Raw genomic sequence first — 13561 nt, forward strand, 5'->3', positions numbered from 1 at the left:
TCTATTTGTGGATGAGAACCTTTTCATGAATGCCAAAAAGGAAAGAGTATACTTTAAAATTCACTTCATTAGAAAATCTAATTATAACAATATTATATTTGTCTGAAAAACATTACAAGTCATAACTCTTTACTTATTCAGATAGGGACATGTCTAAATAAGAAAATTGGAACATGTCAAGGAAACCTATATTCAGTTTACATTGCAAGATTTTAGAGATTCCAGCTTTTCAGATTAATATGAATGCACACAATAAACACTGCAAGATGGGAAGGTGCAGAAAATGACAACATTTCCAAATGTATTTATTGAGAAATAGTAAAGATGTACATATTTTTACAAGCTTTTAATATTAATTTACATTTCTTTAAATTATGTAGGCCCCAATATAAACTATATCTTACTAATACATGACAGACATCCTTGATTTTGATTAGTTATGATTTCCAAAATGCTTCTATTATTGGGAGTCAAAATGAAGCTTTGGCTCACAATGCTTGTTTTCCTTTACAGAGACTAAATAACCGTATTCACTCAGAATGTAGGCTTGTCATAAGCAAATGTGCAGAGAGGGAAGTAAATTCATAGGGGAACATGCTGTGGCAGCTATTTTGAATATTTATTTTAGGAGATTCTAAGTTAATCAAATTCAGAGTGACATTTGTCACCTATTTCTCTGTGTGTAAAACTGCATGTGTTTCTAAAAGATGTTACCTCTGGCCTTGATTTATTCAATTTTACTGGTGTAAATTAGCTTACTTCCATATCCTAAGGTACTGACTACTTATATTTGGTTACTAAAATTATACTCTATTAATATTCTGCAGGTGCAACACTAAACATGGTTATTATTTCTAGTACTATACAAAGTTCATATTTGTACAGTAGCTGAAAATCCACTTTGTTTATAGAATGTCATTCAAAGTAGTCATAATAAGGCACAAGATCCTATCCTCAAATAGTATATGGCAACTGCCAACATTTTTTCTTTCCCCCCTTCCAGATTAGAAAGGGGACCTTTGTGTATATGTCTGTGTATATGCATACACACATGTGTCTATATATTAGGGGTGGGGAAGTGTTTTTTGACTATGATTGATAGGAAAGATAAATTTAATAGTTTAAAACACATTCAAAGTCCTATTCATTAGACTGAGTTGGCCCTGTTTAATTACCTACGGGTATAACTGGATAAACAGATTGTTGCTATCCTTGTCTTTGGTCTTATGGCTGTCAGTGAACAAGATGCACATGAACCCAAAATTATAGGTGCCACAAACTCTCTGTTTCTTTACCATTCCAAAGGACTTTCCTTTTTGAACCAGTAGTTTGGCAACATTAGAATTCCTTTCTTAGTATGGTGAAGAATACAAACTTGTGATGTAGCATTAGAATACTATCCTTCAGGCATATCTTCTGAGCAATTGTTTGAAGTTCTTATAACTAGATAAAAGGGCATGAGATCTCTCACATACTCAGTTGGTTGACGTAAATGCTGAGTAAAATAGTTTGACTTTGTTAAGCTGTCTCAAGTCAAAGAACTTGTGTAGAATTTTCTCAACTTGACTCTCAAAGATTTATTGTGTCAGGGACAAAAAGTGTACATAATTCAAAGCTTGAGTTCAGATTTTATAATGACTTGATAGACATATAAGACAGGGGGGTTTCATTTTCTCTTTGGCTACTATAGACAAAGGATAGCTTTTCAGGGTAGTATTTTAAAAGAACATTTCTAAAAATTATATTTTGGTAGATAGACTGGGGTGCCATCATTTTCCAAGCCATGAAAGTCTGTTGCTATAAAAATTTCAAACAGTCATAATAAGTCATAGGCTTTGCACGGTTAGGTGGGATAATGTCTATGGTTGGACAGTGGACATACTTTAACAAAGAACTGTGGGTACAAGAGTCACCCAGACTTGATTTTTTAGGACTCTGAAATAAGGATCATCAGGAGAAAACCATCAGAGAGCAGCAGGAGAAACTCTAATGAATTATCAGTCTGGGTCACTCATGAAAACAATGCAAGCACACAGGCATAAATGAGGGGAGTTCTTGTAGTGTTACAATACTGATAAGAGATAGAAAAGGGTAAACACACAAGCCTTCAAAAGTCAGAAAATAAATGAAAAAATATGTAAGAACAGGGTTGACTCTAATAAAATATTACTTCCATAACATTGTCAAGATCAATGTGACATAATGATTTATCTGATACTGCCCTATGGGAAGCTCACACAGTTTTACTTTTCCTAGAGAACATTTCTTATTAGGAGCACATGGCTTTCTTAAACTATTGGATTAATCCTGTTTTGGGGGAAGGAGAATACAAATTTATTTTTCTTTTCAATTTTAGCTCATTCCATGAACAGGATCAGGAGACCTATTACTAGGTGACAAATATTGGTTTTCATGAGGGTTTTTCCCTCCATGACACACATCCCTAGCAAATTTAAACTCAAAACAGTGCAAATAACCATGAATATGGCCCTTGATTTTCTCTTGCAAAAATATAGTGTTTGCTCAAGACTTAAACATCTATTCCCCTTCCAAAGCAAAGGTCCCCAAAATCATTGCAATCTCCCCCAAACTTTCTTTCTTTTTTCTTTCTTTTCCTTCTTTTTTTTTTCCCTGAGGCAATTGAGGTTAAGTGACTTGCCCAGGGTCACAGAGCCAGGAAGTTAAGTGTCTGAAGTCACATTTGAATTCAGGTCTTTCTGACTTCAGGGCTGATGCTCTATCCATTGCTCCACCTAGCTGCTGCACCCCCAAACTTTCTACTTATGCTTGGATGAGCGATTATTTTGCCTCATACTATCAGTGGAATTATTCAGAATTCAAATAAAAATGCAAACTTTCTTTCCCCCCTCCCCCCCTCTCACCGCAACAAATATTTAATTATTATTTGATTCGGTCTTGAGCTCTGACAACTTGAATTTGAAATTTGGTCATGTCAAGAATTATCACAAAGTTTTTTTTTCTTTATCTACAGAGTTTTTAACCAAGTTACATCTTAACACACAAACACTGTCTTGTCTTATCTTTAAGGCACAGCACATCAGTATGCACATTCTGTTTGCCAAACTTATAAAAGAGACAATATTATATTCCCATTTTCCCCTCCCTTCCCCCACCCCTCCCCCCAAAAAAGAAAAAAAATTGCATCCATTTCCAAAGTCAGCTGCTAATAAAGTCACAGTAAATTATTTTCATCAATAATTTACACAAATTACAGATCTAGACAGAATTGTCATTATACAGTCTGAGTGCATTTCAATTCAGATTTTCTGGGTTAGGGAGGCTAAAGTCTAATTCAAACCTCAGTGCTGAGAATATATCCCATATTGAGGAATGTTGTTGAACACCACTTTGTCAGACGGGAAATGTGTGTTGCTGCTTTGCCAACATAAGCGTTCTTTGCTAAAGCTGTTTAACTCCAGTTAGGCTCATTCGATGTGTACCAGCAACCTCCACAGTTTTATAATTCATTAAAGTGTTGCACAAATAAGACCATAGAGCTTCCTTTCTGTAGCACTAAAGTTTTAACTCCATTCAGCAATCTGAATTCTTCCTTCTGGAATTTTCATTCCAAATGTGATTTCATCCTTTAAGACAATTTATATGTGTAAAGCCAGAGGCATTGAATCACACATAAAAATTCAGTGTACTTGAGATACATATAAAAAACAACAACAAAAAAAAAAAAAACAAACAACAACAACAAAGAAAAAAACGGATCTCCAACAATAGAACACAGTTACAAATACTCTAGTTCCAATGCTTGATGTAGAGCCAAGAGATCTGAATGACTTGATATCCTCCAAAAAGGCATGTTGTGCTGTGGTTATTAAAAGGGTGAGGGGTGGGGGGGGGGTGGTTGAGGGATGGGGAAGGAAAGGAAAGAAAGATCATCACCATGGTCTAAGAAAATTACCATTGTATACACAGTAAGTGAAGTCAGTCAAGTTCCAAGGATGTACTTTAAAGAGAGGATTAAATTTGAAGTATTGGTACTAACAACATGGCATAATCCACATCATAAAGAAATAGATCTGAACTGGATTTTATGGATGACAATATAAAAGAATACCAGAGTTTTCCTGGATTTTTTAAAATTAATATTCATATCTCTCTAGAATAGCTCATGACTACTACCAGAATCTGAAAACCAATGCTTCCCAAACACTTAACACATACTTGTGGATTCATTCATTGCTAAGCAAGTTTTACTGGCTCATCAAATTATCTCATTTAGCAAAGGGAAAGAAAATCCCTTTCTATTCTCTGAATAATTAGATTCCCCACCACCATTGGACAGTTGATGTGATAGTGATTCTAACTTCCTCCCCTTCCCCACCCCCTTCATTTCATTACTATTAGGTGGCTAAAAGGAAGAAGGTGAATTTGTACTACATCTGAATAACTCGATAAGTTTTATAATTGTTTTAATTTGGTGGTGTGGTGTTTTCCATTTCCATATATGAGATTTTGATTTAAATTCAATGGATAAACACACTTTGCTAGAAATATTATTAAAACTAGTTCAGAGATTTAAAAAATAAACCCTAGTTTTTTGTCAAAAAGAAAATTTATATTTTGTGAAATCCTGGAATTTCCTAAAATTTATTTCTACTCAGCTCAGATCTATTTGTGACACGCAGAATAGTATATGATTTTTCTGCACATGCAATAGTAGCTACATCCCAAGAAAAGCATGCATTCTAGGATCTAATGTAACCAACCACCTGTATTTCAAAACAGAATTCTAGGCTTTCACCATCACCATTATTGAACTTACATAAACAACCATTTGGAAATAGCATTCTGATGAGATTTTTGGTTTATCTTGACCTATCATGTGTTGTCCTAGCTACCTAGGTGAAGAGTGCTATATTTAGAGAACAAAAAAACAAAAACAAAAACAACAACAACAACAAAAAAAAAACCCTACCCAACAATGACAAATCAAATCGACATGTACTTAACATACTTACTGAATTAACTCTTATGTGTCAAGAATACTATATTATATGTAAATACAGGGTTTACATCTTAATTCTGCCACTCTGTGATCTCAGATACATCACAATCTCTCTCAGACTCAATATTTCTCTTATATAAAATCAGAAAGTGGGCCTACAGGGTTTCTGTGGTCCCTTCAAGTTCTAAATCTATAATTATGAAATATAAATCAGCACATTGTTGACTGAAAATTTTAGATTTGGGCACTTACCCTGTTTGGGTACTATTCCTGATTTACCCTTTAGTTAGGCTACCAATGCAATTGAATTATCTCAGTTTCTCAATCAATGAGAGGTGAGAATAGAAAAGGCTTTTTAAAACAGTGCCATATATGGCAATTAAGAAAGTTAATGTAATTTTAGGCTTCATAAAGAAAACATAAATTTTAGGACTAGGGAATTGACAATTCTACTCTGTTAAATCATTTTTGGAATATTGTATTCAGTTCTTGCCATCCCATATTAGAAACGAAATTGAAAATCTGGAAAGTGTCCAGTGAAAAATAATCTAGATGGTAAAGGGCTTCAAATTCATGCTATAAATGATGAAGGCAAGAGATATTTATCCTTAAAAAAAGGTAAGACATTATAAACTATTTTCAAGTTTATTCTGGAGAAAGACTAAAAGAGGATATGGAAAGCTGTTTTCAAGTATTTCAGAGCTTGTCATCTTTAAGAAGAAATAGCTTTAATAAAATTCCATATCATAGGCTCAGAGTTGGAAAGAATCTACTATAAATTTTTCATTTTGGAGAAGGGGAAATTGAATCCTGGAATTATTAAATGACTTGCCCAAGATTACAGAGATAATACAGTATCTATATTCAAACCCAATTCAGGAAGTTTGAAATTCAGCACTCTACATCACATATGGGTAAAATGAAGAACAATGAGAAGTTACAAAAAAATAAATTTGGAATTGTTTTAGTAAAAATGTCTAGTAATTAAAGCTATTCCAGAGAGGTGTGGGCTATCTCAGGGAATAAGGGATTCTCCTTCATTTGAAGTTTTTAAATGAAGGTTGGTAGACCAACTGTTGACCATACTATGCAAGGACTTCTTGTTCAAATATAAAATAGAATAGATGGTTTCTGAGATCCCTTCCAATTCTATGCTTCTATAATTCTGGTGACATTCTTAGTCTTAGAAACATGTGACATTCTAAGTAGTCTGGGTCCATTGTACACATACTCTTACAATATATTAAATAGTCTACATTGAAGAGTATATGCCAAAGGTATTCTGGAAATTGTTAAAAAAAGAGAAAAAGAAAAATTACATTTTAATGATATTTACCAAAATTTTCTTTCAGCAAATTTCCTGTTCATTTTCATTAAATTCTATAATTCCTTAAAAGCTACAAAGGTCTCATTTATTTAAAAAGACAAAACAAAACAAAACAAAACAAAAAATCCCTTACAAAGCAATAAAGGGAATAGATGGCAGATATGTGAGAAATCAAGCTGCTAAAAACTATTCTTCTGTAGATTTCACAAGAACTGTTTATCTTATTCAGTTTTATTTATTTGAGGACAAGTATTTTCATTAAAAAAAAGAAAACCCTTAAGTATTTGAGGGTCCTCTTTATTTTAAATAGCATTCATGTCAAGTGTATGTAGCATGAAAGAAGTTTTCTTACCATCCTTATAAGATTTTAGAAAAATCAACAATCAAAAATGCTAAAATCCAAATGGTTAATTTGAATGTAAGTATTGACCTCATGCTCTGGTTTCATCTTTAAATTCAAATCATTTGCCAATCTGCCACTGCACCAAACTACAGGAATGCAAACAAAACAGCTTGCATTGGAAGTATCACACCAACATTTTTGTGAGACAGGTTACCTTTTTTGCTGCCTGTTCTTCTTCTACACCATCCCCAATTACAACATATACTACTTTTCTGCCAAACCTTTGCATTATTCGCTCAAAGCAACTTTCTTTTCCTGGAAGATAAATGAGATAAAGTTCAGAGTGAAGTTACCTGGTTAGCTGCATGCTCCTCATCTCGGCCATCTCCAATCACAACATAAGTTATGTTAGTGCCAAATCTGGACACTATACGCTCAAAACAGCTTTCTTTTCCTGAAAAACAATGCACTGCTTATTTTTTCAGCCACTGTTTTAAGTTGCAAAAAGATTTGCAAAGGGTTAAGTGAATTTGCTTGAAGATTATTGAGCTTTGTTATAGCCCTGGGACTTCTATACATCATAAAATTGCTGAAAGGCAGAAGAATTTGATTAGGCAAATTATTAAATACTAGGGTGGGAGGGAAGTTAAGGTTGATTTTGGCAATGTGAAACTTTTATACTGCTACCCTAAAAGTGCAAAAACACAATTATTTTATAATCACTCAAATAATTTAATAATTGTTAGTTAAATACAAGGATTTTAAATAAATAAAAATTTAAAAAGATATATTTTTAGAAAGTCTGTGAACTTACATGTTTATTTTAACTGATCTCCAATTGAAATTTTTTTCAATTATGATTTTTAAGGAATATTATAAGACTACCAAAGGGATCCATGGCATAAAAAAGGTTAAGAACTAAGATCTAATTCTAATAGGATTTTTATTTAAATTGCCTGTTTAAAGGGATTAACTGAATTAAGAAAAAATGATAGAAGATCCACTTAAATAAAAAAAAAGAACAGTGCCATGTGATAGAATTACTGTGATCATCATTTTTTTTTTTTTTTTTTTTTTAAAGAAATGAGAAGCCTATGATGTTCAGGGTGAATTAAGAAAAAATGATAGAAGATCCACTTAAATAAAAAAAAGAACAGTGCCATGTGATAGAATTACTGTGATCATCATTTGTTTTTGTTTTTTGTTTTTTTAAAGAAATGAGAAGCCTATGATGTTCAGGGCAAAAGACAATAAGGGAGACATAGTTTATGGTTGTTATAAAATTACTTGAAATAAATAAAATCTAATTCTTAAGGCCAATTTCTTGTTCCATTCCAACTATCATCTCATATATAAAATTCAATTTAGTTTCATTGCACTGATTTTTATTTTTTTTGAGTACCACTGTGAATATTCCTTCATTAACTCAAAAACTTCTGAGATCTTTTTTTTTTATAATACTGATATTTGCTTTCATCCCCCATGAACATCAACACCAGACAATCCATGCATAAGTAAATATGTTTTTACATTTACAATTTTGGTAATTCTAACGTCCATAAAAATGTTATGAATGTAAAAAATGGAGATTTTTACTTAACTTAATTTTTAGTATTATTTTGCCTAATAAAATCTTTATTCCTTAAAGCATGTATGCTGGTATAGAATCATGTGACTTGTTAAAAAGCCAAATGAAAATACAAATAAAAATCTAATATATGATTAGGATTATTGCTTTAGAACTAAAAGGACTTTTGAAACCATGCACTCCAAGCTTCTCCTTTTAAAAATAAGGAACTTAAGGGCTAGAGAGTTAAAATGAGTTGTCCAAAATTACATAGGTGGTTTAAAAAATGAGATTTGAATCCTAGTTATTGACTCCAAAGCCTTTGATCTTTTCACTGTATGAATGAATTATGCTAAAACAAATGTAAATATTGTCATAAATACAGTAAAGTCAATGACTATGTGATACTTTGTATAGAAGGCATCATTCATTAGTACTAGAGTACTATTATTGTTATTATTTTTCTTTTTAATTCAGCAGCTCTACACTCTTCAGTTGCCTTTAAAGTCCTTTTAAATGCAATGGAAGGTTGGAAATAAAATGCTGACTTTGGAGTTTCAAAGGTATGTCTACTAGCCTAAGCACCCATTCTTGCAAGAATATAAAATAAATCTTTCCTGCATTAAAAAAAAAAAAAAGCAATGGAAGAATCTGATTGTTTGAGATATACCTACACCAGTGCTTAAAATGGGACTTTATAATATTCTGGTGTTCATATTTTTAAAGACTGGGATCTCTCCAGATTTATCACTGAAACAGCTGCAATTAGGTACTTTTGGTGTCAGGTCCTTTATTTGAACTTTGAAGCACTTGGGGCAGGCAGGTTATTTTTGGTGGAAGATCTTTGGCTCTTGAGCTTCCCTTGTCAGTGTGCCCAGAGCCTAAGTTTATTGACCTTCAGGGCACAGTCCATCTATTTCATGAGGCATTTTCTTGACGGGTCAATGCATACATGTACTCTTTTCTTTTAACTCTTCAAAATGGAAGTCATTTAAGATTTATTTTGAATGTATATTAGAAAAGATAGCTTTCAAAGTGTACTCACAGCCTCTGAGATGAGTGCATGCATGTGACTACATTTATTGATCATTGAATATAGTATAAATGAAATTTTCCATTTACTCATGACATGGGAATATTCCAATTATGTTATTTGAGCCTTGTAATTCTTTTTCCTGGAATAAAGACCAGGCTAGTATTATCCATCTGAGACTTTCTTGCAGTGCTAAACTTCACATCTACATAATAATGGGACAGAAAAGGACTCAGTACATATATATATATATATATATACATACATACATATACATATATATAAATATAAAATAGTATGGGCAGTATTGCTACATATTATTTTGATAATATATACTATTAAAGATAATAAGAATATATAATATATGGAAAGTGGTTGGACCTGTTAGAGATTTGGCAAAAAAAAAAAAAAAAAATCCAAGAATTTTTTTTTCCCTAATGGGTTAAGGTAAAAAGAGGAGTGACCTCTATTCATCATGATTTGGACTATACACAAATTTGATTACCTAAGAGCAGAAATTTAAAAAGAGAGAAAAATGATAAAAACACAAAATACATAAAATACAGTCATATTTCTTAAGATTTAAAAAAAATTGCTTACCTATTTTAGTTGCACTGTAAATATTTTCAATAGGAAAAGCACCTCCCAAACTATATAGTAGGACTTTTGCAAGTGCTGGGATAAGCTGAGTTGTTGTAACCAAGACATTTACACAGTTATTCCTAAGAAAGAAAATAAAATAAAAGTGTGTATGTTTATATGTACATGTATGTTTTGTATATTAAAGATAAAGATAAGTTGATTTTATTGCATTTTGAGTAATTGCTATAAAGAAGTGGACCACAAAGGAGGGAGAAGTACAAAATTGAAGCCAAGAGATCAATTGTTCTGAATTTAACTATGTGTATTTTTCAGGTTTGCTCTCATGAGAAAAAGAAGGAACTTCAACATCGTCCTTTGGGAAATATTTCTAAGTTTTCTTTAAGAGTTTGGGAACCTTAAAGTTCTTCGAAGGAAGGATTGTCTGTATTATAATAAGTACTTTTGAAAAAAGTAACTTTTGAGGCAGGAATCTTTTTTTTTTTTCCTCTGGATAGTTAAAACATAGACCAATACTCATTTGGCTTTGCTTTGAGTTGTGTCTATTGGCTTTATATTAAGTCCTGTGGAGGGACTTGAGATATACTTTTAGGAGTGCAAACCCACAGAATATCTCAGACTTATAGTAGTAGTCAATTTAGGGATACCTAATTTGCAGCTTTCCATTTTTGATTTGAAGAGCAGTGGCCTCTCAGAGAAAGTAATACCCAACATTCTTAACAGGTAAAAACTACCCAATCTGTGACTAAACCTGTGAATGTGAGGTAACCCATTCTATTTTTGAATAAATGGTTATTAAAAATCATCATGTTCACCAGCCCTGAAGTCAGAAGGACCTGAGTTCAAATCTGACCTAAGAAACTTAATACTTCCTAGCTGTGTGACCCTGGGCAAGTTACTTAATCCCAATTGCCTCAGCAAAAAAAAAAAAAAAAAAAAAAAAAAAAAAAAAAAAAAAAAAAAAAAAAAAAAAAAATCATGTTTTTAAATACATTTTATTGATATCTTTTGTTTATACATGTACTAAATCCATCCTCCCCACATTCTTCCTCCTGCCACTTACTAGAGATCCACATCTTATACAAACAGTTTTTTTTTTAAGAAAAAGAGAAAGAAAAAAAGTCAGAAAAATTGCTTGATACATCAATAAAAAATTTTTTTTGATGTGCATTTTCTCCCTTATGTTGAGCCAAAATCTGCCATTATCAAACTTCTAGTAACCAACACAACTTTTGTCTTCTGGGGCAAGGTGAGTAAAACAAACCAATTCCCTCTTCCAAATAAGTGAAGCCATATTTACAAAATCATAAGGTCTCAGAGATAAAATAAACCAAAAATTATCTAACATAACTCACATCCAAGAAAGGATTTTTACCCTTTACAGAATCTTTTGAATTGCTCATGTTCTATTTGAAAACCAATGGTAAGAAGACTAACAATCTCCTAACAGTTGGATCATTTTCCTTTTACACCCCCTTGAATTCTTAAGAAGTTCTTCCCTAGATTTGGCTTAAATTTGCCTCCTATAACTTTTTGTCCAATATAATTGTGTTTCCTGGGACCAGGCAAAAGATTCTAATAGTGAAAATCTTTTTGGATCTTGATAACAGAAGCACAATTGTTAGTTATTCCTCCCAGTCTTGTAGCATCAGTAGATTTAATAAAATATATCTATGCTTTCATTCAAGTTATTGATAATGATAATGAATAGACAAAACTCAAATATAGAACCCTGAAGCAGCTAAGTATGAGCATATTTGCTCAACTAAGTATGAATTCACACAATAATATTAGAAATTAGCCCTTGTTTTTCTATACTGTCTGCAAAGATACATAACTCAGTATTAAAATTTTATTTTTGCAATATTTTTCAAAGCCTAAAAATCTATCTAATCTTTTCTTTGGCCTAATCACTGGATCACCAACTATTCAAAGCTACTTACTATTATTGCAACAAAAATTAAAAGCACTCTAATAGGAAGGGGGGAAAATTCTGATAAGAATTTGGGAAGAGACCCCAGGGGCTAAGTTAAATCCATAGTCAAAAAAGAATATCCACTGCAGAATATCTGACAAATGGTCATGTAATTTCTGCTTTAAGACTTCAGGAAGGGATAACTCAGTATCACTAAAAGTAGCTATTTCTTTTTTGAATAGTTTTCATTAAATAGGAACTCATTCCTAACATCAAGCCTAAATTTGTTACTTTGTAATTTTCATTCATTGTTCCTGGGTCAGCTATCTGGGACTAAATAGAGTAACACTTTTACACATAATATCTCTTCAAATATATGAACAGAGCTATCCTGCCCCTCTTGAGTTTTTTTTCCTTTTTTATTCAAAGTATCTTGTTTCTATAACCCAACATATGATCATATGGCCCTTCACTATTCTACCTAGCCTGCCCTGCATCCCTTTTAGCTTAAAGTACTTTCCTTCCTTTCCAGCTCCTTTAGCTTTCTTTTATGTGTGATGTTCCTTAGAAGGTAAGCTTCTTGAGGGCAGGGTTTACAGTCTTTTTTTTTTTAAAGTTTCTATTACTATCCCCAGTGATTATCATAGTATTAATAAGAAGTTAATTAATTCTTATTGATTTCTTTAATCTACATCTCTCCATCTCCATAAGAATTGTATAAGATACTTTATCAGAAATGTTTCTAAAAGTTAGGCAAATTAAATCTACAGCATTCCTCTCATTTACTGGTTTAGTAAAACCATCAAGAAAAGGAAATAAAATTTCAAAACAAATGATCTGTTTTTGACGAAGTTATGCTGGGTCTTTTAAATAAGTTTCCCTTTCTAATGTTTACTAGTCATCTCATTTAACCTCTCTTGAGTCTTAGATTCTTGGTTTGTATCAAGTTATACTAGATGAGCAGTTTTCAAAGCAAAGCCTGAGGACCTCTTGGGGTATTCAAGACTTTGTCAAGGAGTCCATAAGGTTAAAAACTATTTTGTAATAATACTAAGACATTTTAATTTTAAATATAGTAAACAATGATAGATATAAGCCACATAAACAAAAGATCTTTGAAGAGCCCTCAGTCTTTTTTAAGAGTGTAAAGAGGTTATGAGATGAAAACTTCTGGACTAAATGATGACTATAGTCATTTTATCTTGAACAAATTATATGATATTGTTAATAAGGACTAACTATCCCTCTAGGAAGTTAAAATATTAAGTGATATTGATAATGGTTGCCTTTATTTGAGTTGTCATATGGGATTATTTCTTGAATGAATGAAAATTTGTCAATTATTTCAATAGTAAATTGAATGACTTACCTAGTACTAATAATTGATAAGGATTTAAGTGCATTTGTTAGCCAGGAATCTGTTAAACCTTCAATCTCTGCTCTTAACTGCAGCCATGCATCTCTCTTAGCTGGGCCAAGGAGTCCTGTAATAACAAATAAGGTATAAGTTAAAAGTAAAATCATTTACCAGGAATATTCTAGTTAGAAATTTGGATTTATTTTACTCTGCTAAGAATTAGAAATATAGGAAAATTCTGGCAGTTTTCCTGATCCAAGTCTCTCCTTTCTTCAATCCATCCTCTGCATAGCTGTCAAAGTTGAAGTATACAACAGACTACATCACTTGTCCTTACACACATTCTGTGGCCCAGCCACAGTGGCTTTCTTATTGTAACTTTACATGATGCTTTCTCTCTCATCGCTATGTTAAGAACTTGTTGTCTTCTGTATGTAG

The 13561-nt window shown here is 32.2% G+C and overlaps 1 protein-coding gene across 6 annotated transcripts in view; it reads right to left on the reverse strand.

Moving 5' to 3' along the window:
* Nucleotides 1–270: 270 nt before the first annotated feature.
* EYA4 (EYA transcriptional coactivator and phosphatase 4) overlaps nt 271–13561 on the reverse strand; it is a 296329-nt gene continuing 283038 nt past the window's right edge. For 3 of the 6 annotated variants that reach the window (XM_031964240.1, XM_031964242.1, XM_031964239.1), the window contains exons 16-19: nt 13136–13250; nt 9852–9973; nt 6866–6966; nt 271–3838 (exon numbers count right to left, since the gene is read on the reverse strand). In XM_031964240.1, coding sequence (XP_031820100.1) covers nt 3758–3838; nt 6866–6966; nt 9852–9973; nt 13136–13250 — 419 coding nt within the window. In that variant the 3' untranslated portion in view covers nt 271–3757. Of the gene's footprint in view, nt 3839–6865; nt 6967–7004; nt 7106–9851; nt 9974–13135; nt 13251–13561 lie in introns of all 6 variants that reach the window. The other 3 variants (XM_031964244.1, XM_031964243.1, XM_031964241.1) reach the window with 1 other exon arrangement.

This window comes from Sarcophilus harrisii, chromosome 4, assembly GCF_902635505.1.
Source record: "Sarcophilus harrisii chromosome 4, mSarHar1.11, whole genome shotgun sequence".
Classification (NCBI taxonomy): Eukaryota; Metazoa; Chordata; class Mammalia; order Dasyuromorphia; family Dasyuridae; genus Sarcophilus; species Sarcophilus harrisii.